Source organism: Hyalella azteca, unplaced genomic scaffold, assembly GCF_000764305.2.
Source record: "Hyalella azteca isolate HAZT.00-mixed unplaced genomic scaffold, Hazt_2.0.2 contig14130, whole genome shotgun sequence".
Classification (NCBI taxonomy): Eukaryota; Metazoa; Arthropoda; class Malacostraca; order Amphipoda; family Hyalellidae; genus Hyalella; species Hyalella azteca.
In genome coordinates, this window is record NW_025944025.1 from 41,471 (window position 1) to 63,681 (window position 22,211).

At 38.0% G+C, this 22,211-nt stretch overlaps 1 protein-coding gene across 1 annotated transcript in view; it reads left to right on the plus strand.

Annotated features, from left to right (window-relative positions):
• The first annotated feature begins 1,883 nt into the window (after window positions 1–1,883).
• The window catches only part of LOC108679055 (CAD protein-like), a 46,225-nt gene continuing 25,897 nt past the window's right edge, over window positions 1,884–22,211 (plus strand). Inside the window, 26 exon segments of the mRNA XM_047883959.1 lie at window positions 1,884–2,005; window positions 4,306–4,411; window positions 4,872–5,010; window positions 5,668–5,826; window positions 6,628–6,718; window positions 6,843–6,860; window positions 7,502–7,676; window positions 7,925–8,060; window positions 8,307–8,492; window positions 9,109–9,258; window positions 9,477–9,589; window positions 9,861–10,000; window positions 10,576–10,809; window positions 11,363–11,513; window positions 12,042–12,112; window positions 12,434–12,637; window positions 12,852–13,070; window positions 13,435–13,572; window positions 14,100–14,222; window positions 14,491–14,662; window positions 14,945–15,076; window positions 15,389–15,564; window positions 15,920–16,119; window positions 16,275–16,482; window positions 16,726–16,944; window positions 17,356–17,823. Of these exon segments, the coding sequence (XP_047739915.1) occupies window positions 1,997–2,005; window positions 4,306–4,411; window positions 4,872–5,010; window positions 5,668–5,826; window positions 6,628–6,718; window positions 6,843–6,860; window positions 7,502–7,676; window positions 7,925–8,060; window positions 8,307–8,492; window positions 9,109–9,258; window positions 9,477–9,589; window positions 9,861–10,000; window positions 10,576–10,809; window positions 11,363–11,513; window positions 12,042–12,112; window positions 12,434–12,637; window positions 12,852–13,070; window positions 13,435–13,572; window positions 14,100–14,222; window positions 14,491–14,662; window positions 14,945–15,076; window positions 15,389–15,564; window positions 15,920–16,119; window positions 16,275–16,482; window positions 16,726–16,944; window positions 17,356–17,823 (4,137 nt within the window). The 5' untranslated portion in view covers window positions 1,884–1,996.

Sequence of the window (22,211 nt, forward strand, 5' to 3'; positions counted from 1 at the left end):
AAGAGCCATGTGACTTCATGCTTACAATTGTTCGTAAAGTTTAAGTTTTCCAGTCATTGTTAAGCTCAAGGACAAATTTTCTCATTTGTTCTTTAACATTATTGATCACTATTTGGTTATTTCTGCGGTCACGTCAAATTTGCGAGTAATGATAAAAGAACCAGAACGAGTATGGTGGTAGACAAGAAGTTATTTTTGCTTCAGTAAGTTATCTTGATTTGGTTTCTGCCTGCACCGAGCATTTTGTGTCCGTAATTAAAATGGATTGAAGAATTAGATTCAAATAATCAGTTTCATCAGCGACTGTGAAAAAAAGCATACGAACGGTATAATCATTAATTTTCATCACGGTTTTCATAGTGATTTTATGCGGCATTCAACACTTATTTGGAACATCATTATGAACAAAACAAGATTCCAGTTACTGATTGACTGCATACTGAAAGAACCACAAACCTTCAACCGACTCCTTATTAGCTTCATGAGTCAGGAAGTTAAAGCTATATGAATGAAACAAAGTAATCGGCTAAGGCTTTAAACGAGTATTAATGTGTATAAGAGACAGGTCTTATTCTGCGCCCGCNTTTGCCAGTTCAAACTAAAAATATTGTTCGATATATTGAAAAAACTAATAAGAAAATTGCGAATAAAACAAATTCTCTGGTCTTCAATGAAACCTGCTTGAAAGTGATATAGGTGCACAATTGGCAACAGGAGAACGTTGTGTCATCCACCAAGTGATGTAGGCATACAATGGGCATCAGAAAATCCCTTATGGCAAGTAATGTTACACGATTGCAGATGTAGAATAAGTGCCATCAAATTGAACCAAAAATCTGGATTTAATGGCAATTTTCTTGTTTTGATTAATTATTTACCAAATCATTAAATATTTGCGAAAAATATAATGATATTATCCAAATTTTCCCTGTATAATGGATTTTGTCTTTCTGCTCCTTTATAAAATCAACAAAGATTGCTAATAATTCACAGTCCTCTGAATGAAATAATTACACACTCAGTGTAAAATAATAAGTTTCATGATTTTCCCTTATACATCAGTATTACATTTTTAAAAATATATGTTCACGATGGAGTCAATTAAAAAAAGTTATAATGAACAATTTACATCGGAAGACAGGCGCACTATCATACCATAAGCCATAATTTGGAAGAGAATACGCTTATTTATTTATTTCTTTTTTAACCGCATGCTTCCTTTACATGGCAGGTCGTTTCTTGTTACGCACGTATTTACGTGAAACGATATTTCATTTATTGTTACCCGCATGTTTACTTTTTATGTCAGATCATTTATGTTAACCTAGTGTATGTTTAAATGTGAACAAGGAATCATGTTGCGTGTCTAGCGCTGCACACGCAGTCGCCGTGGCATTATTTCTTTGGATATTCGAAGAAACTCGTAATTCGATCTAGAGTTAGCAAAGCTTGGAAATTTATCATTTGTAGTTGTAGAGGCTCGACAATTTTCATTTGTTTTGCCGTTAAAATGCTGGTAGTGGAAGAATTTTCGCATGCTTGGTAAATAGCATAACCGCTAAAATTCGGTGGCTAAATCTCAATCGAGAATTTTCGCTTCGCAGTGAAAAACAGACATTCCAACTTTTTCTAAGGCGATCTACTCTGGACGCAATCAACAATGCAGAATTCACAGATTCTGAATATTTATTTTTCAATGATACTTCCACGTTAAAAATATATTCGTCAGCTGATATAAATCTGTGAACAACCGTACAGTTTGATTCTATGAGCGAACTTATTTTTTTTTTGTATCTCCTGCCTAGATGGTCGTGGGCAAACGGCAGAGCTTCCCATGCTTCCTACCTCCAATTTGGGCCAGACTCCTCAGTGTTCGTCTAGCATCCAAACCTTACGGGTGTTTCTCCTGCTCCTGTGCTCCTGTAAACCGGTTCATCCACAAAAAAAATTTAAGGTGCCTTATCTTGAAACTGCGCTTCCCTAATAGAGTTCAAACATGAAACCGGTAAGTTACTATGGTGAGAGCCACTTTTGGAATTTTAGTTCTATAGAAATAGTTAATATTGTTTAAGAGTTTTCAAGCCCTTATGGCTTGGACACTCAAACTGAAACTCTTGGATTGGTTTCAAATGAGCCCACGTGTGCTAATAAGATTAACATGTAGCCAGCACTCACAAATTTATTTTTGATATTATTCCATTGATTTCTTTTGATGTATTCTACGCCGCCGAATGAAAAATATTTCTTCCATTCAAAAACATAGACTATTCATATTGCCAAATGTTAAAACAGATAACCGCTTGCGTTGCATATTTAGTGAAGTAAGTGAAGTGAGACCTGCGACGCAAATGAATAATATGAATTATTTCATTCACTGTTCAGTCCCGGAAAGCTCCTCTACGTTTAATTGTACCTGGTGAACGTTTTTGTTGCGGCACACGTTTTTTATACTGATAGCCTATCTCGCGTGTTTTTTCTTTTTATGTAGTGCATCTCAAGGTCGGTATGCTATTCGCCTCTAAAAAAGCATATTCCCAAATCATATTGCCATTTTCATCCGAATAATTTTTATAAATGGGAATAATTGCATCTGGAATCCCAGAGCAAACAGAAATTATGTTCATTTAATTTTTTATATTTGTGTAAACTTAGTTTTATGATTTTGAAACGTTAAATTATGTCCAGTAATACGAAGTACGTTCTTAACAGTTTTCTCTCACTGTCGTTATAGTGTACCTGTTCATCGCTTAGATGATTTTTTTTGAGCCACCGCACCAAATTAGATCCATGGCTCGTGGGTCAAAAAATGTAGGTGCGTCGGTCAAGGTGCATTGTTGTATTTTTTTTTTCACGGCTCATCTTCTGCGTTATTATGTGCTTTTGCTGGGTTTTTCATTGTTTCAAAAAGTTGACTAATTTCTATAATGCAATTCAAGCATAAAAGGTGGATCGTAGGTGAAGAATTTCTGTCTGAAGGCACGTTGACTGAAATAAAGAAGAGAATACAGTTTATATGATAAAATTCGATCAAAATATTGGACGAATAATTAGTCGTGTTTCAATTAGAGGTGTCGTTAAAAAGCCTTTGTTCGTTATTGCAGCAAACGTTTCGCACGGATAAGCAAAAACCGATCATAATCTTAATAAGCATAAAAAGTGAACCAAATATGAGGGTGTCGATAACTTGAAAAGTTTATGCTTCAACGATTTTAAAAATCGGATACATACAATGACCCATTTCATGTAATAATAATAATAATTTATGATATGTACATGAAATGTATCATGACTCCACGTCAATAACAGTTAAACATTTATTCAGTATTCAAATATAACGGCATGCAAAATAATAATGCTGATGTAGCTTTTTCGTTCACATTACATTAGAATAAGTTCCATAAACTCGATATTGGAATGTCATGGTATTGGTTTTCTAAGACCCGATCTAACCTCTTTGGCTTCGTTGAATTTGATTTTTGAAGTTTGCTTGCCTCAGCAGTTTTTTCCGCGACTTTTGCTCAATCGCTCAGCTTGAAAACTTCCAACCTAACATCCTTCTGGTCTTGAATGATCGACATTCAAAGCGCCGTTTGCAGTATCATGGTTTCGAACTCATGCATAAGAAATCAATAAAATATATTGAATTCCCCATATTATTCCCATTATGCAATTTAAAGTGATGTACAAAAATATTTATACCCTACCAAGAAACGTCAAAGATTGTAACCTTTTGCGATACCATTGTAAGTCTTTTTTAAATCCCTAATTAAAATTTTGTCGAATTTGGCTACACCCGAATTGATCGCGGTGTTTTGTAATATTTCCATAGTCGTTTGTAATTTTTGATAAACTAATAATACTCATTGGCATTTAACTAACTGTCATGAGGCATTACGTGATGCAGGTTACGTTGTTTCACTGCTCACCGTGTCATTGTAACCGAGTTACTTATTGAGTCTCTATCGCAAAATGAATCCGCTCATTCATTATTTATTCATAATATCTTTGTATCAATATTTTTGTAATTTAGGGTAATAGTTATCATGTATCATTTTAGGGTAAAAGAAACCGACTTCTAGAACCTTTAGTAAACAATCGGTCTTGTCATGTACGGCGTCGCTGGCTAAAGTATGTTGTTGGACCGATTGTGCAGAATAGGATTGGCTAGTCGGATTTCTTGAATTATTAATGTTTATTTATCAGTTACCTATATCCAATTCACTATTTTGTTCAATACAAGTTTGTTTATGTGTCAATGTCTAGTTCTTCTGTGTATAGTTCAGTTATTTACCATGTCACCCCCAGCAGGATGATAGTGCCGCTGCTGTACCCGGCGCTCTTGAGCTCTCCGATGGCTCCCGCTTCCCTGGTCTGCTGTTCGGAGCCGCGCGACCCTCTGCCGGCGAAGTCGGTGCGTGCTCTGCGGCTTCTGTTGCCATATTTCACCGCATTTGCATATTGTACTCGTTATTTCATCAACTGATAGTCAATTGTTGCTTTGTTGCCTTTATTAAATCCTCTCATTATAATTTTTGTTGGTTTCAGGTCTTGACTCTTGAATCTTTTTATTCAGCTCTTGTCAATTTTGATATTTTTTTTTGTTCTTTCGGCTGTATTCTTGATCGATACATCATTCTTAATCCGCGATTTGTTCTTTTTTTGTAATTCACTCATAATAAACTCATGAATCCCGAATGCCTATTTTGCTTGAGATAACATTTAAGAACAGCAGGCTTTCATTATTAAAATTTTTTTATAATTAGATCTGCAGGCTTCCTTGCATTATACCTTCATATGATAGTCAAACCTGCGTGATACTATATCTAATCGATAAAATTTCACGAAACTAACAACAGAATTTTTTCCGGCAGTCTTTCAGACGGGGATGGTGGGGTACACCGAGGCCCTGACCGACCCCTCGTACTGCGACCAGCTGCTCGTCCTCACCTACCCGCTGGTCGGCAACTACGGGGTGCCTGCTTTCGACACCGACCCTGACGGCATACCCAGGTGCGCTGGTACCAGTGATAGTGCATGTGTCGTGCTAAATTGCGGAATAGCCGATTCTATGGAATCAGCAACCAGTTTGCCGAATTTGTAGAATTAGAACTTCATTGCTGTTTAAGAAAATAGAACGTTAGAGTTAGAGTTAGAACATAAATCGACAGTTAGAGTTAGAAAAGGTTAGGTCAAGTTTGGTCAATTTCCTTTATATTTAAATATTAAAAAAAGAACTTGGCTGACTGACCTAACCCCAGATTCCTATAGTGTAGAAATGCTGATTCTACAGATTTGGCAAACTGCTGACGATTCCATAGAATCGGCAATTCTGCGATTTCGGCACGACACAGGCAGCGTAAAGTATTTGGTATCAGCAATCGTGCGTGCGATGTAAGGTACTTGTTATAGCTGGATTCGTGCATTCCGCGTAAAGTATCGTCTCAGTAACCGTGCGTGCAACGTAAGGTATTTGATAGCAGTAATCGTACGTGCAGCGTTAAGTATTTGCTAATTTCTAGTCAAAAATGGACGGATATCTCAGTCCCGGCATGTCCAGGAAGTTTATTTATTTATTGTTGTCCTCCATGTACGACAAAAGACCCGGCATCCTAAATGACTTAAGGATTTTCTAGTGCTTGATATTGATATGCTTCAATTTATTATCAGATGGACTGAGAGCGCACGAGTGTGGGTGGGTGGTCTGGTGGTGGGAGAGCTGTGCCACGAGCCCTCCCACTGGGCCTCCACCAGGACGCTGCACCAATGGCTTCTCAGTGAGGGCATCACGGGTATCCAGGGCATCGATACCCGCGAACTTACCAAGAGGTAATGCAGTATATATCTTCTGAAATTTTTAATTTTAGCATTGTATTGCCAGGCAAAATAGATAGTATAGATTCTATTATCACTATTCACATAGCCAACAATCATCATGAAGTTGTATATTTTAGTCCGTTTAACTAATTTAGTTGAAAATTTCACATTAACGATTTGCACTAAACAATTCTTACTCTTATTTTTTAATTGATTAATTTTCAGTTTAATATTTGTGCTTAAGAATATTTTTCAGGTCCATTTCATATTTTATTTTTTGAACATTTAAATTGAAACCTTTAGATTTGGCAAAGAGTTTACCTATACAGTTTAGTCAGATTTTTGAAGGAAGATTTTTTTGTTCAACGTTATGTTGAATGTAAGACAAAAAATGATGGTAACCTAAGTTTGGCGATGATTTAGAGGCGGAGAAAATTTACCAAGCAACTTTTTAGCGTAAGCTGGGGTAGCGCTCGTCGTTTTCCCTAACATCGCAAATCTTCATAGAGAGATGTAAGAGGACTTCAATTCACGACGACAAAATAAAATTATGTTCTCAATATATTCCTCGGATGAATAAGTTTGTAACATGAAGGCGGGTCGAGTTAGTCTATAAGTATAATTTGTTTTATGACCAAAGAAGACTTGAGCGGATCTGGATGTTACGTTTTTGATATTAATTGTTCTTCTGTAGGTTACGTTAACATACATTAGACCTCCTTCGCAGAGCAACCATTCATAAAAATTTAATTACATCTTACCTTTCGAGTGACATCTCTTAAACTCTTGGATATTATTTTCTGCTTGTGCCAGGATTCGGTCGTCTGGCTCGCTGCTTGGCCGCATCGTCGTTGACGGCCAAGAAGCTCCACCTTTGGTTGACCCTAACCGCAATTCTGTTCAGGTAAACTGCGATGTGTCCACTGGACTTATGTCCATTTAAATGCACTTCTCGTGGCTAAAGTTTCTGTTCAGGTAAACTGCGATGTATCCACTGGACTTATGATCCTTTAAATGCATTTCTCGAGGCTAAAGTTTCTGTTCAGGTAAACTGCGATGTGTCTACTGGACTTATGTCCATTTAATTGCACTTCTCGTGGCTAAAGTTTCTGTTCAGGTAAACTTCGATGTGTCGACTGGATTTATGATCCTTACAATGCACTTTTCTGTCTTAGGATGTGTTTAATTTCATCGTTGTTGTGAACACTGATTCTCACCAGCCTAATAGGATTGTGTAAAGATATTTTTTTCAAGATCTCGCTGGTGTCTTTTCAAATTGATTCTTTATTAAATAGGAAAACGGTGAAAAGTATTTCACGCAGAAGATGCTAAAATAATTTCATGTGACGCTGATATCCTAGTAACATTATATTATAAAGATATTGGATGTTTTCATGTGAATATTACTAATAAAATATTTGCAAACTGGATTAGCTTAATTGTGAGTACCAATGATAAAAAATTCAAATGGTGCTTCAATTTACAATTTTTCTGGCATTTATATCACAACGACCTTCTAAGTGTGAATTGCTAAAATCAACATAGAGCTAATAAGTATTTAACAAACTAACTTTTACTATTACGACCTACATCGAATTCATTGGCCTTATAACCTTACCAATTTTACAACAATTAATTCGATTATCTCATTATATTTCGTATACAAACATTGATTCATTTGCAACAGTCCGTGAGATGCTTTAACGAAGGCGGGAGTCCCCACGTGGTGGCGGTTGACTGCGGTCTTAAGTACAACCAACTTCGCTGCCTTGTATCTCGAGGAGCCAAGGTCTCGCTGGTGCCCTGGGACCATCCATTGAACGATCTTGAATACGATGCTCTCTTCCTCTCCAATGGACCCGGTAACTAACTTTTGAGAACTTTATTATGAATTGAGGAATTCACCATGAGTCTAACATTAAAATATTGTTCAAGTGACCCATAAATAGTTTAGAAATTTATCAAATACACTGCTGAATCGTCATGAATTCGTGTATTTCAAACATGACTGTTGAAACGTCATGTTTGAAATACACGAGCCTATTTGCTCAGAAATGATTAGTTCACAAAATGAATGGCCAGTCTTCATTTATTCACCCTATTGTTGCAGGCGACCCACAGATGTGTGATGTCACCGTGAGTCACATAAAGCAGCTGCTGCAGTCAACCGATAAGCCAATATTCGGCATCTGTTTGGGTCATCAACTGCTCGCTGTCGCTGCGGGCTGCGCCACGTACAAAATGAAGTATGATTCTATGCAGTGATGGTTATCACAGTCGCTCATTTTTATTTTTCTCTCGCATTCGAAAATTATAATCTTTAGATAGACCTTTCGTATCTCGAACACAGATACATAATTTTTCAATCGGCACTCAAATAACGCTGGTTGAAAACATCTCCTGAAACATATCAATCACCAACAACCGAAATGCATTCCTGAGAATTATCTAAATCATCAGTAAATGAATTCACCGGCCACTAATTTCTTCAGGTACGGCAACCGTGGCCACAACCAACCGTGTCAGCACGAAGGCACCAAGCGCTGTTTCATCACCAGCCAGAACCATGGCTACGCGGTTGACGCGCAATCCTTGCCTTCTGATTGGCAGCCGCTCTTTACTAACAAGAATGACCTAAGCAACGAGGGTATTGTGCACGTCTCAAAACCCTTCTTTAGGTAAGATATTTATGCCAATTATCAAAAATTTTATTGCCTTAAAACCATCTAAAAACGTTTTTTCTGATGTGATCAGATCCGATATACTTTCAAACGCACAGTGTGGGAAAGTGTGGGCGTGTCAAGTTAGTATGTGAGTACACAATCCGATATATTTTCCTCTAAATAATGGCAGCGTAACACCAGGTATCACAGCTCACTGCTAATACTCCATATTAGTCGCCAAAATTTTCTAATAAAATTTGCACTATATTATGCCAAAATGCGTCTAAAATAAAAAATTAGGAAGGTGCAATTATTTGATTCAACGATGGACGACTACGAGCAGGCAGAAGTTATAAATCATTGCAGATATTCTTATGCTAGGGAGTAAGCAGTTTTTTGAGGTAAAAGTCAACTATAGCTGAAAATCGTTCGCAACAACTGAAATTTGCGCGCATAACTTGAGGGGCTCGCGTGCATGCTAGTATATAGTACCACATCTTGAAAACCATTACTTTCATACATGCAGTTTTCCTTATTCTTCCTTCTTTTCCTTATTTTCCTTTTTCTTCCACACACTTGCTCTTGTGTGCGTGCGTATATTAGTTTCTAATGGACTTTATTGACTTTGCAGTGTCCAGTTCCATCCTGAACACTGCGGCGGCCCTCAGGACTTAGAGTCTCTCTTTGATTTCTTCCTGGACTTGGCGCGACTCTCAAAACTTGGCTCGCAAAAGAAGTCTTGGGAGCTTCCGAGGAGAATCTCCGAGCACCTGGAATATATGTTAGTGCCTCACTCCTCATTTGATTTATGTTTTATGTTTTTAACTCTAGGTACTGCTTTTTTATTCTTAATTAAATTAAATGGTTCTCGGCAAATACAGTATAATAAATTAATTTGTTGTCCGAAATTTTATCGATCTAATGTGTTCTCTGTTGAATGTTTGAACCAGTGGTAATGACGATTTTAAGATGTTTCAATCACTTACTTGTTTATTTCAGACCTGATCCAGAAGTTCCAAGACCTTTCATTCCGACTAAAAAACTGAAAAAAGTTCTGTTACTTGGATCCGGCGGTTTGTCAATTGGCCAGGCAGGAGAGTTCGACTACTCAGGTACGAATGGTTCCACTGCGCGATTGAGTTTAACACGAACTTGTGAATTTTTCTCAAATTGGCCTGTTTACCAGAAAGTATTCATTAAATTGTGATTGAAATGATGACTGTAAATGTAGCCTTTTGATGAGATTTAAAAATAAATTAATTATGCATCCTGCCGGTAAAAATTTATACTATATCAGTTCCAAGTCTTACTACAGTATACAGATATATGAGCCTATATTTAAATTCCACTGAGTATTTTCTAATGTTTCATTCTGTACTGCAGGATCTCAAGCAATCAAAGCTCTGAGCGAAGAAGGTATCTCGACGGTGCTGATCAACCCGAACATCGCGACTGTACAGACCACCAAAGGTCTTGCAGACAAGGTCTACTTTTCTCCCATCTCTCCAGAGTTTGTCAAGCAGGTAAAATAAGGGAAATAAGTTTCGATCTATTTATACTCAAAATTCAAGCCTTACCCAGTGAAAATTTACAGACGCAGCAGCTTCTGATTTGGATTACCAGAAGCTAGGGCGACTCTAAATTTTGTTAGGGTAAGAATAAAAAATAAAAAGCCAAATCTAACGTAGACTTTTGGAAAATAATATCACGATATTACTCCTCCAACTGCTAAGCTAGATTGCTCTATCTATTTCAAAATAGAAATATAGAGGATGAACTTTAATATCTTAGTTCATATAACAATTCCTGCTGAAATATCATTTAGAAATTCCTTAATAACCACCGAGTTTAGAAAAAATTTCTGTACGCATTGAATACATGTGAATATTGATCAACGATACCTTTTTTTAACGGGATTCATTTTTCGTACAGTAAACCACCCATCAAAGAAAAAAATTCGTACTTCAGTCAAAATCAAATCTCCAAATATATGTGGCGATTGTGGGGCAGAAGCCTGATATCAGAATGTGGTTAGATGACGAACCTAAATGTGGTCGCTTCTCCCATAAACACAATATTTGAGCTTCAATTTATTCAGGTGGTTGAAAGTGAACGACCCGACGGCGTCTTGCTAACTTTCGGCGGTCAAACGGCGCTGAACTGCGGAATTACATTGGAGTCCGAAGGAGTTTGGAGCACGTATGGCGTCCAAATCCTAGGCACGCCCATTCAGTCTATCATCCTAAGCGAGGACCGTAAACTCTTCGCTGATCTCATCGCCAGCATCGGCGAGAAGGTGGCGCCATCTGCCTCGGTCTACTCCGTGCAGGAGGTTTGTTGCTGCCTTCATAACGATGAGCTATACCGTGTGAATGAAATTTGAGGTTATTTGCTATAACGACATGTATGGCATCGCAAATGCTAATGAACCTTGTAGAAATTTTAAGATTGCCGTGTCCTTATACTATGATCATTTTATCGTCACCAAGAATATCTTCCTGAATTAGTGATATCGAAATACAATGATTTTGATTTAAAAAAATAAAAGCAATAATATATTATCTTCACAACATACTACTTCCTATGCTTATTATAGTGCATTATTTCGCAAAAGTAGACCATCACTTACTTGACTTCTAAAAAATTAAAAAAATTCCCACCTTCGTCTCGTCTAAGAACTCAGTAGATTTTCCGAACATTATTTCAATCGAACCTAAAATGGCGGCTCATGTTCAACTGTGAAAGATAATCACAGACATCACAAATGAATTAGGAGTGAAGGTTAATAATAATTAAAGGCGTCTGTAAGACCGTAACTATTTTTAAAAGTTGTGCTCGTAGGCCCTCTATTTTGTCCACTATTTTTAAAAGTCATGTCCTGATAGGCCCTGGATGAGGCAGCCAAGATCGGTTACCCGGTGCTGGCGCGAGCAGCGTATGCACTGGGCGGGCTGGGGTCGGGTTTTGCCAACAACCCTCAGGAGCTCAGGACCATCGTCACCCACGCCTTCGCCCACTCGACACAAGTCATCATCGGTGAGTTGGACCCACCTACTGGCCCAGCATGTCGGAGGAACTCCTTCTAACTTTTTCATGAGACATTGAAATGAATCGTTCAAAATTTTGAATGCATAATTGAGCAATGAACCAATTTATGCCTAATGAACTAATACTTCCTGTATAGATTCTATGGTTGTCTTGTGAATATGTTCCTATCTCGATTGCGTACATAAGAATGACTTTGTATATCAAGCCGGTCTTCGGTTCATCTATGTACAATATCAGGGACAAGCAGACGAATTTGTTATGATCTGAGTAAATTAATAGACAATAAACGATTTATATTGAGTATAGTTAAACAAGTACAAATTACATGGAGAATACGACTGGCAGCAGATATCGCTATAATGTACCTCCAAATAATTTTTTTAGTTGCCGACGCCTATATATCTTTTGGTATTGAGCGGTCAAAAGTTCTCCAAATAAACTCAGGCTTTGGTTCTGGATTGTGCAGTAAAACTCAAGTTTTTAATCGCGTTTTTTACACGCGTTCGTTTTCCGCAGATAAATCTCTTCAGGGCTGGAAAGAAGTAGAGTACGAAGTGGTCCGCGACGCCTACGACAACTGCATCACTGTGAGTAACATGCTCGTAGTCATATTTTTTTACATGCTGATAATCATATTTCTTTTAGTCACAAACACTCCCATCTCGATATTTAATCTTAAATTGTTTTGAGCTGCCACGAGTATCGCAAAGAAAAATATTGTAATCAAACAAGGATTTATGGATTTTTTTCAATCCTGGTGTCCAAGTCCTAGAAGCTTCTAATAATTTTGTTTTTTGTTCAGCTTTCCTAAGCCTTCCAATTCATTTTCCAGGTATTGCTCATTTTATTCCTTAGGTTTCAGCCAATCAAGTGAAATTTATTTTTATCAATCTTATCTTTTTGGCCAGGTGTGCAACATGGAAAATATGGACCCCCTTGGCATACACACGGGAGAGAGCATCGTGGTGGCTCCATCGCAGACACTGAGCAATAGAGAGTACCAGATGCTGCGCAGCACTGCACTTAAAGTCATCCGCAGACTGGGAGTCATGGGGGAGTGTAACATCCAGTACGCCCTTAACCCGTACTCCGAGCAGTACTATATCATTGAGGTATGTGAGGCGAATAAAACAATCAAAGATAAGAGAGTAACAATACGGAATCCAGTTGTTATGGATCGTCGAAGTTTTTATATGACTGCTAATAAAAATACACTTTACCTGTTCACTGCAAAGGAAAATGCGCACATGAATTAGAATGTGATGAAAATTGCATCCATCACTAATTTTTTTTTAGTTACCATATATCATTGCTCGTTCCTACCAGGTCAACGCAAGACTCTCTCGCTCCTCTGCTTTGGCCAGCAAAGCCACTGGCTTTCCACTGGCATTCATTGCTGCCAAACTGGCATTGGGCAAAGCTTTGCCAGACTTGCCAAACCCCGCAACTGTCAAAACCACAGCTTGCTTCGAACCTTCCTTAGACTATTGCGTTGTCAAGTTGCCGAGATGGGATCTCTCTAAGTTCAACGGCGTTTCGTCGAAGGTGAGGAACTTTATTTTATCATTGCATGATATCCTGGCAAAATTCAGGATTGTTATTAAAATTTTGAAAANAATACGAATGAAATATATTATCTAAGTGAAGCTCACGGTTTGATTTGATTCTGTATGAAGAGGTAACATTTAACTTCTACACTGTTGAGAGAAATAAGCGTTTGGATTTTGCAGCCTGGCATCGAGAACTCAAGTTTTACTGCAATAATTTAAAATTGAAACATAATTGGCCAATTTGCAATCAATTTACTTGCAAAAACCGAAATTAATTTGAAATATTTCACGGCAAAATTTAAAAGTTGCATTTTATTTATCAGAAACTATACAGTTTACAATGTATTTGCTGCCTCCAGATCGGCAGCTCCATGAAAAGTGTGGGTGAAGTGATGGGTATTGGGCGAAGCTTCGAAGAGGCCATCCAGAAAGCCATTCGCATGATGGACGAGAACCTAATTGGTTTTGACCCGTACCATCGCGCCGCCGATGAGAAGGTAATGTTTGCATGTATTGGGGGCTTTTAACGAAGTAAATGGCGCTGGATAATTAAATAACAACGGCATTGGTTAGTGAAATGATAATGGCATTTTGATAGAAATTCTATGACAGACCTTTCAATTTAAAGAAAACAAGGTTCCATTAAGGTTCACATTGCGTTCTGCAGATGATTGTGAAATAATTTTATTTGAAGTCTAAAGCGTTTTATTCAGGATACTTTAAGAAGGTAATTTAGTGTATTAAGTATTTTCTTGCTTGAATAGATGATGTCACAGTTTCAATTTAAAATTAATTACATCGAGCCAAACTGAGCATCGTTATTGGAATTTGAACTACGGTCCATAATGAAAATAGATTTATTTCAAGGAAGTAATTTATTTCTATTTATTTCTATTTATTTCTATTTATTCTATTTATTTCTGATGAAGTTCAAGCGATGGAATTGCTATTGTTTTAAGTGTAGAAAAGATTCAAAATGATCATATAATGTTCTTCAGTGTTAAATAAATTTTGTTCATTTTAGGAGCTGTCCCAACCTACGGACAAACGTCTCCTTGTGTTGGCTGCAGCACTCAAACTTGATTGGTCGCTCGACAAACTCTACGACCTCACAAAGATCGACAAGTGGTTCCTCTACAAACTCAAGGTAAACTAACGAGCGAGTCTTTAACTTATGAATAGAACTTGTTCCAAAATAAAACAATAACTCTACGGTTCACTGGACCAGGTTTTAATCTAAAATAAATGAATTGATTAAAAAATCAGGTGACCTACCTTAACCTTACAAATTATTTCCTTATTTCCTTGATTTTTCCCAAAATCAAGGCAATATGCCCTTGCTCATGTAAAATAAAAAGAACTGTTACACCGTAGCTTATTTTGTACCTGGTACCTGCACTATTTCCCTACATTAGAATATCATCGGAACCTACAATGAGCTGGAGTCCCAGCCGTCTGGGGAGCTGCCCCTCAAGCTTCCTCTCAGTCTCCTCACGAAGGCCAAGCAGCTCGGCTTCTCTGACAAGCAAATCGCAGGCGCCGTCAGCTCGACGGAACTTGCAGTGCGCACGCAACGGCAAAATACAAGTTCGTTTCATCGCATTGATTCATCTATTTAAAAAAATTTCGTGTATTTTTTTGTGTAAAAATTCCTCCACTTGTCGTAAGTCATGCAACCATAAAGAAGAGGTTGGTTGAATTAAAGTTCATGAATGTTCCTTGATTTTCTTGCCCCTACAGATTCTGGTCATCTGTTCTTGTTTAGAATTTCTAGTAACTCAAAGTACCTAATACAATCAATTTCTTGAGCATCGGTAATTTTTTTCCTGCAATATGGTTGAAGATATAAAATGTTTTTTTTCCCATCAGATGTGTTGCCTGTGGTGAAGCAGGTGGACACTGTAGCTGCCGAGTGGCCTGCTTGCACCAACTACCTCTACCTCACCTACAACGGAACTACCTCGGATCTTGCTGAGGATCCTGGCGCGACTATGGTTATCGGTCAGTAGGATATTTCCCTTATTTTGACGAAATTTAGGCTTATAAAGAGAATTTTAATGGTAACAATAACTATGTATTCAATTGGAGTAATAGTATCCGTTAATTCTGAACTGCAACTTTGGTTTGACTATTGTTACGGAAACATTTTAAGATTTGTCTAAATATATTTTAAGTCGTACATTTTCCGGAATCTATTTCACTAGAGCTTTAATATGAAAAAAACTATTGTGCTATGTATGTATGGGAAGTAAAGGTATGGGAATAAATTAAACAATAAATGGAATTCCACATAGATTTTTCCCAAAATTTCAGGATCGGGAGTGTACCGCATCGGGTCGTCGGTTGAGTTTGACTGGTGCGCCGTGCAGTGCTTGCGGCAACTGCGTAAGCTGGGCAGACGCACCGTCATGGTCAACTACAACCCTGAGACCGTGTCCACTGATTACGACGAGTGCAACAGGCTGTATTTCGACGAAATCTCTTTCGAGGTAACAGACTAATGAGAATAATGATATAGGGAATGATTAATGAGAATAATGATTCCCTATATCATTATTCTAATAATAAACAGATTAATGAGAATAAACAGATTAATAAATTAATAAACAGATTAATGAGAATAATGATATAGGGAAAAATATAAAAAAAGTATATTGCGTGGCTATTTAGTTATAGCTCAAATAGTTTTATGACTAACGTGTGCGTGAGTCGTTATATAAGAACGGTACTATGGAAAGGCAAATCAGGTTGGACTGTCAGGCGATGCGAAAACATTGCATCTAAAGGTTGCATCATTCTTACGAAATTATTTTTAAATCATGCCTTCTATTTTCTATCTTCCAGGTTGTGATGGACATCTACCAGATTGAAAAGCCTGTGGGCATCATCCTAAGCATGGGTGGGCAGCTGCCAAACAACATAGCCATGGACCTACACCGCCAGAAAGTCAGGATTCTGGGCACCTCGCCAGAGTCAATTGACGGAGCCGAGAACCGCTTCAAGTTTTCCAGGATGCTCGATGGCATCGGCATCTCGCAGCCGCGGTAATTCCGGTCTTTCAAAATTTGTTAGTTACACCTATTGCCTGGTCTGCATAAAAAGTACGCTTCTAGTAGATATGATATCCTTGCTTTTTTCTTATACGAATATTTCAACTATAGTATCATTGATAGCAATTAAGCTTCATGAGCATTTTCAGATGGAAGGAATTGACGAGCCTGAAGACGGCGCAAAGTTTCTGCGACGAAGTTGGTTTCCCGTGCCTGGTGCGTCCTTCTTACGTGCTGTCAGGAGCCGCCATGAACGTCGCCAACAGCCACAAGGACCTCGAGGATTACCTCAACCAGGCCACCGCTGTTTCCAAAGATTGTCCTGTCGTCATCACCAAATTTATTCTTGGTGCCAAGGTGCTTATATTGATTGGTTTCATTCCTTTTTGATCCGGATTTTTCATCTCATAATATTGTTTTTTATTATGTGAATGTATTTCAAAATATTTGGTCTATGCACACTTTGCCCTTCTCCTTATCCGCGAAATGATTTATTTTTCAGGAAATCTACGCAAATTACATTGAGTACATGTAAATAAGTTTCTACATGCACCCAACGTTAAAGTACATATGGGTTAAACAAAAATTGGTTACTTCCAGGAAATCGACGTTGACGCGGTAGCACACGAAGGCCAGCTCATCTGTCTGGCAGTCAGCGAGCACGTTGAAAACGCAGGGGTACACTCCGGAGACGCTACCCTCGTTACTCCTCCGCAGGACCTCAACCAAGAAACTCTGAACAAAATTACGGCAATCTGCGCTGCTATTGGCAAGCATCTCGAAGTCACGGGTCCCTTCAACATGCAGCTCATTGCTAAGGTTTGTGACCTTCAGTGAATTGGGTTAGAAACGATCAAGCATTGAAAGGTTGAGAACTCCAGGAGTTTCCCATGCACCAAGCTATTTATCTCTAAGATGGCGAATAAACTATAAAACACCGGTAGGTTATTTGTTCCACTGGTTATAAATGCGTCATAAAGGCTAGAAGCCATTTTAAAGCGAGTTGATTATGATAATAAAAATTTAGGCTGCAATATGGCTTAATTGAGGATAAGCTGTTGAAAATAATCGGATATTGCTAGCAATGTCCGTTTCATACCAAGAAAATCCAAGTTTAATTTGATTGCATAACAGCGAATATAACTATAATCAACATTCATAAACATTTTAGTTGTTTTTCCGTTATATGATTTAATTACAGGTTGTTTTTATGTTCACTTGATTTTGCAGGACAACCATTTGAAGGTTATCGAGACGAACCTGCGCGTGTCTCGCTCATTCCCGTTCGTGAGCAAGACTCTGGACTACAACTTCGTAGCGTGTGCGACGCGGGCCATCGTGGGGGAGCCTGTCCAGCCCATCGAAGTGCTGCGCGGCTGCGGTAGAGTCGGTGTCAAAGTGCCCCAGTTCAGCTTCTCCAGACTCGCAGGTCGCGAATTGTGTAAACGTCGTTTGCCAACAATCCAATAATATATTTAAGAATGTCACGGAATCTATCGTTTCAATTGTTGTTAGCAATAAGGCTCAGCAGATAATGGCTAATTGGGCGACCATCATATTAATTTATGATTTTTTTTTCTTAAATTCTAGCACAAAGTTGAATTTCTTCGGTCCGCCCGCCTGCTGGCAGAAATGGGCTACAAACTCTATGGCTCCACGGGAACTGCAGATTTCTACGGAACAACTCATGGGATCGAGGTAAGGGCCTATACTTTCAAAAAAAGTTAAGAGATCGTAAGTTCATCAGCCAATCATTGACGGCCTTTCGAGCAAAATCCACCAATCATCGACAAGAAAATAGAGCGTAAGTACTTACGGTCACTTAGCGAGTTTTGAAAGTATGGCCCCTGGCAGATCAGGAAAATTTCGATTATTATTTCTTGGAGATTTTTATTCTTTACATATTGTATTTGTTATGTCCTGGGGAGCTTGACTACTCAAATAGTCTAATTTCGTCAGAAAACACTACCATCCGGACTAGAAGTCGTGTGCTACGAATTATCTACAAAAATATTTATGATACATTATATCGACGAAAATATTTAAAAAATAAAAATCAAAAGAAAATAAGTTACTTTCAATTTTCAAATATTCGTGATTGTGATCAAGTGCTAGTGTACCCGTAATGATTCAGGTTTTAAAGAAACAGAAATATTTCAATCATTTCATAAATACGAGTATAGTATAGTACAGTATAGTAGTCTCAACTCATAATTTGCAAAAATTTCCTCATAAATTGTGAGAGTTTCAAGTTTCAATTTACCAAACTAAAATTAATCAATAAATCACAACAATGAAATATATGGAAATAGGAACGCCCAGTCATTTAATTTTTGTATGTACCATGATATTCCTTTAGGCGGTCCGTGAAAAGCCTTTAGAAAAAAATTGGAACTTTCTTTGGGCTACAGTACATAGGAGTTACAGCAGAGTGATGTCTCATTGTTAATGATCGAGGATTGGTCAATGCTATGTACGTTATTTTCACCGTTAAAAAGTTTATTCGTTTAGAATTTAAATTAAATTACTTAAACTTCTGTCGCGTTTTTAACGTATAAAGAGCACCAGTGCAAGACTAGGGAGCCAAATGCACAAGAATTAACCAATACATATTCTAAATGTCGTCTGCTATAAAACGGTGTTTTTGACATTTTCGGTTTTGGATTTTTTGTGACTAGATTCCGCTGTAGGAACTCGGCTGGTAGTTGACACGCCTGGTGCTCCTCCAATAGCGCTAGAGGGCTTTTCACTCTTCGTTTTCTTTTCGCTCTTCTTCTTTACACCTGCATCTGGGACTTTATCTTTTTCCGATTTTAATTTATTTGTCGCATCTTTCTTTCTTTTTTCTTTTTCAATGTTAACTTTCACATTTTCATCAGTTTTCTTCTCATTCTTGTTACCTGCGTTTTTCTCTGCATCTTGGTCGTGCTTGATTTCATTCTTTTCTATTTTCTTCTCCGTAGTTCCTTTCTTCTCATTTGCCTGATCTTCCTCTATTTTTTTCTTCTTCCTTTCTCTTTCCTTCATTGTTTTTTCCTTCTCATTGTCCTTTTTCTCTTCAATAGCTTCTGCTCTTTCTCTTTCTTTTTTCTTCGATTGGTCTGTCTTCTCTTTCCTAACGCTCTTATTTTCTCGAGAATCTCCATCCGTCTTTACTTCAGCATTTGCATTTTGGCCGTCTTTGTTACTTGGTTTTCCGTGTTTCTTGTCCTTACGAGTTTTCTCTTCACCCGTTTTGTTCTTCTTTGCTTCGGTTGTTGTGGTGGCCTCTGTATCGGTCTCTTCTCTTCCAGATCCTGGTGTCGCAGCAATTTTGTCTCGTTTTTTCTCCTTCTTTGTGATTTTCTCGCCATTTTTGTCTTCTTTGTCACCAGGAGAACTATTAACTATTTTTTGGATCTTATTTTCATCTTCCTTTTTTACCTTTTCTTTTCTACTGTCTTCCTTCTTTTTATCTTCCTTTCCCTGATCAGTGCTTTCGTTCATTTTCTCCGAAGCATCCGTTTCCTTTTTGTATTTTTTACGCTCATTCTCGCTGAGCTTTTTCATTTCCTTATGTTTTCCGCTCTTTGAATTATTTGTTTCAAGTCCTTGGCCATCTTCGCTTCCTACAATTTTTTCTCCGCCTACACTCTTTTTCGTACCGACTTTCTTTTCATCTGTCCCAATTTCTCCACTTACGTTATTCTTTCTCACTTTCTCATTTTTTACTTCTTCTCTTTCTTTCTTTGTCTTTTTCTGACTTTCTAATTCACTTTTTTCTTTTCGTTCGTGAACTTTGTCGCCTTTTTTGCTATCTTTGTATTCCTTCTTCTCTACATTGATCATCTGGTCGTCTTTTTCTTTTCTAAGTTCATTGTTTTTACTCGTTTCTCCAGGCAGTTTAGTCTCCTCCTTTTCGTTAGCTTTTTCTTTTGTCTTCGTGCTAATAGCTTTCACTTCTCCTTTCTCATTTACTGGAGTGGCTTTCTCCTTTCTAATGATTGGTTCTTCTTTATTCACTATGATATTTCCATTTGCAGGTGACTTTTCTTTTTGGGAATCACTTTTCGTTTTTTTATCTCTAACAGATTTTTTACTATTAGCTACGTTATTTTCAACCGATTCCCCATCTTTCTCCTGCGTATCTAGAACCGGCTTCTCACTTTTTTCCCTCTTATCTTCAGCTGATTTCTTACTTTTCTTGCTAACCGCAGTCCCACCGGTATCAATTTCATCATTTGTTGCGTTGCCGGCATTTCTGCCACTTTTGCTGTCATCTTCTACTTTCTTTTCACTTGATTCTTTCTTGGCTGGAACAGCATCGACATCCGCAACATTTTTCAGTGTATTTTCTTTTGCAGAACTTTTTTGTTGCTTAGTTTTTCCTTTCTTCTCTTTTTTCACTCGTGGTGCATCTTCATTCTTCTCAGATTCATCTTCTTCCCCCAGTTTTTTCTGTGGTGCTTCGTACTTCGTTTTTACGATCACTTCAGCTTGCACCTCCTGCTCTTTAATTTCTGAAATTTTGATCGACGTAACTTCCACGGGCGCTTCTTCGTTAGTTTTTTTGTGTTCATTTATTTTCTTGTCTTTCTTTTTCTTTTTTTCTTTATCCTCAGTCTTGTCAGAACCATCGATGCCTTTTTGAGCGTTTGTATTACCTACTGCTACCAATTCATCATGATTACTTATTTCTGTTTTCTTTGGCTTGTCCGGTTTTTTACTTTTCTTGGCTGTCGGTGGTTGTTGAGACTTTGTTCCATCGTGACCTTCCAGACCCTGAGACTCACTAGAATCTGAGTCAAGTTGCACACTGGGCATGTTTGCGATCGACTTTGATATTCCAATTGCCATTGACGTCTGGGATAGTTTAATATCGCGGCTGATTTTTGGAATGGGTTTCAAAACTGATGAATCAGGTCGCCGAACTACTCCAGACGTCGAAGAATATTCGGATTTATTGACGTTGGGTCGCATTTCCCAGTTGGAGCGCGGTTGATCCGCCAGTTTAATCTCAAGGTTAGGCCTCAAGCAATGAGTTGTGTTCAGCATTGCGTTAAGTCCTTGTCTAGTGATGCTCTTCTCAGTCCTTATCTTCTCTCGTAAATTCGTCAGTTTTACTGAGTCTACAGACTCTTTTGCCTCGATTCTCTCATCACGGAGTAGTTCCAAAAGATTGTTTGCGTAGTGGATGTAATTGTATGCTTGTGGATGAGCCTTAAACTTGTTTGAAAACTTTGCTATCTTCAGAAAATGTTTTGCAAACATAAACAGCAGCTTCTCAGTTCTAAGATCGTTCAAATTTGAGATTCTGATGCTCAAATCTACGAGCTCGTCTTTGTTTTTTGTCACGGTGTCGGTTGTCTGCGCCGCGACCGCTCCTGCTTTCAGCCGCTTTTCCCGCACCTCTTGAAGTTTTTTCTGCCACACAACAAAAAATGTTTAAATTTAAACCACTTTATTCATTCATTCGATACGGTTATAATATTTTCAGAAGTATTAGCTGATGTATTGTTAGAGAACGAAAGGCCTATACGATTGACTAAGTCTGAATAAAAATGGCTCATGCAATACCTGCCATTCATTGGTTTAAAGAATATAATATATACAAGAGTATTTTATAAAAATTTAGACCATTTAATTAGATAATTCCTTATTTCTCAAACGCCCATGCTTCCTAGGGCCTTAATGCATTAGATCGGTTGGATTTTGGTTCATTATATATGTCGTGCCGAAATCGCGGAATTGCCGATTTTATGGAATCGGCAGCCAGTTGCCGAATCTGTAGAATCTGGGGTCTGAAGTACGTGGCTGACTGATTCGAATCTGAGGTTAGGTCAGTCAGCCAAGTATTTTTTTAATATTTAAATATAGAGGTACTGGACAGAGCATGACCTAACCTTTTCTTACTCTAACTGTCGATTTATGTTCCAACTCTGACTCTGACGTCTGATTTTCCGAATCTACGATGAAATACTGATTCTACAGATTCGGCAAATGGCTGCCAATTCTATAGAATCGGCAATTCTACGATTTTGGCACGACATATACAAATTTTCAGCTACAAACTCCCTCACTGAAAACAATGGACGGAAAGAATAATT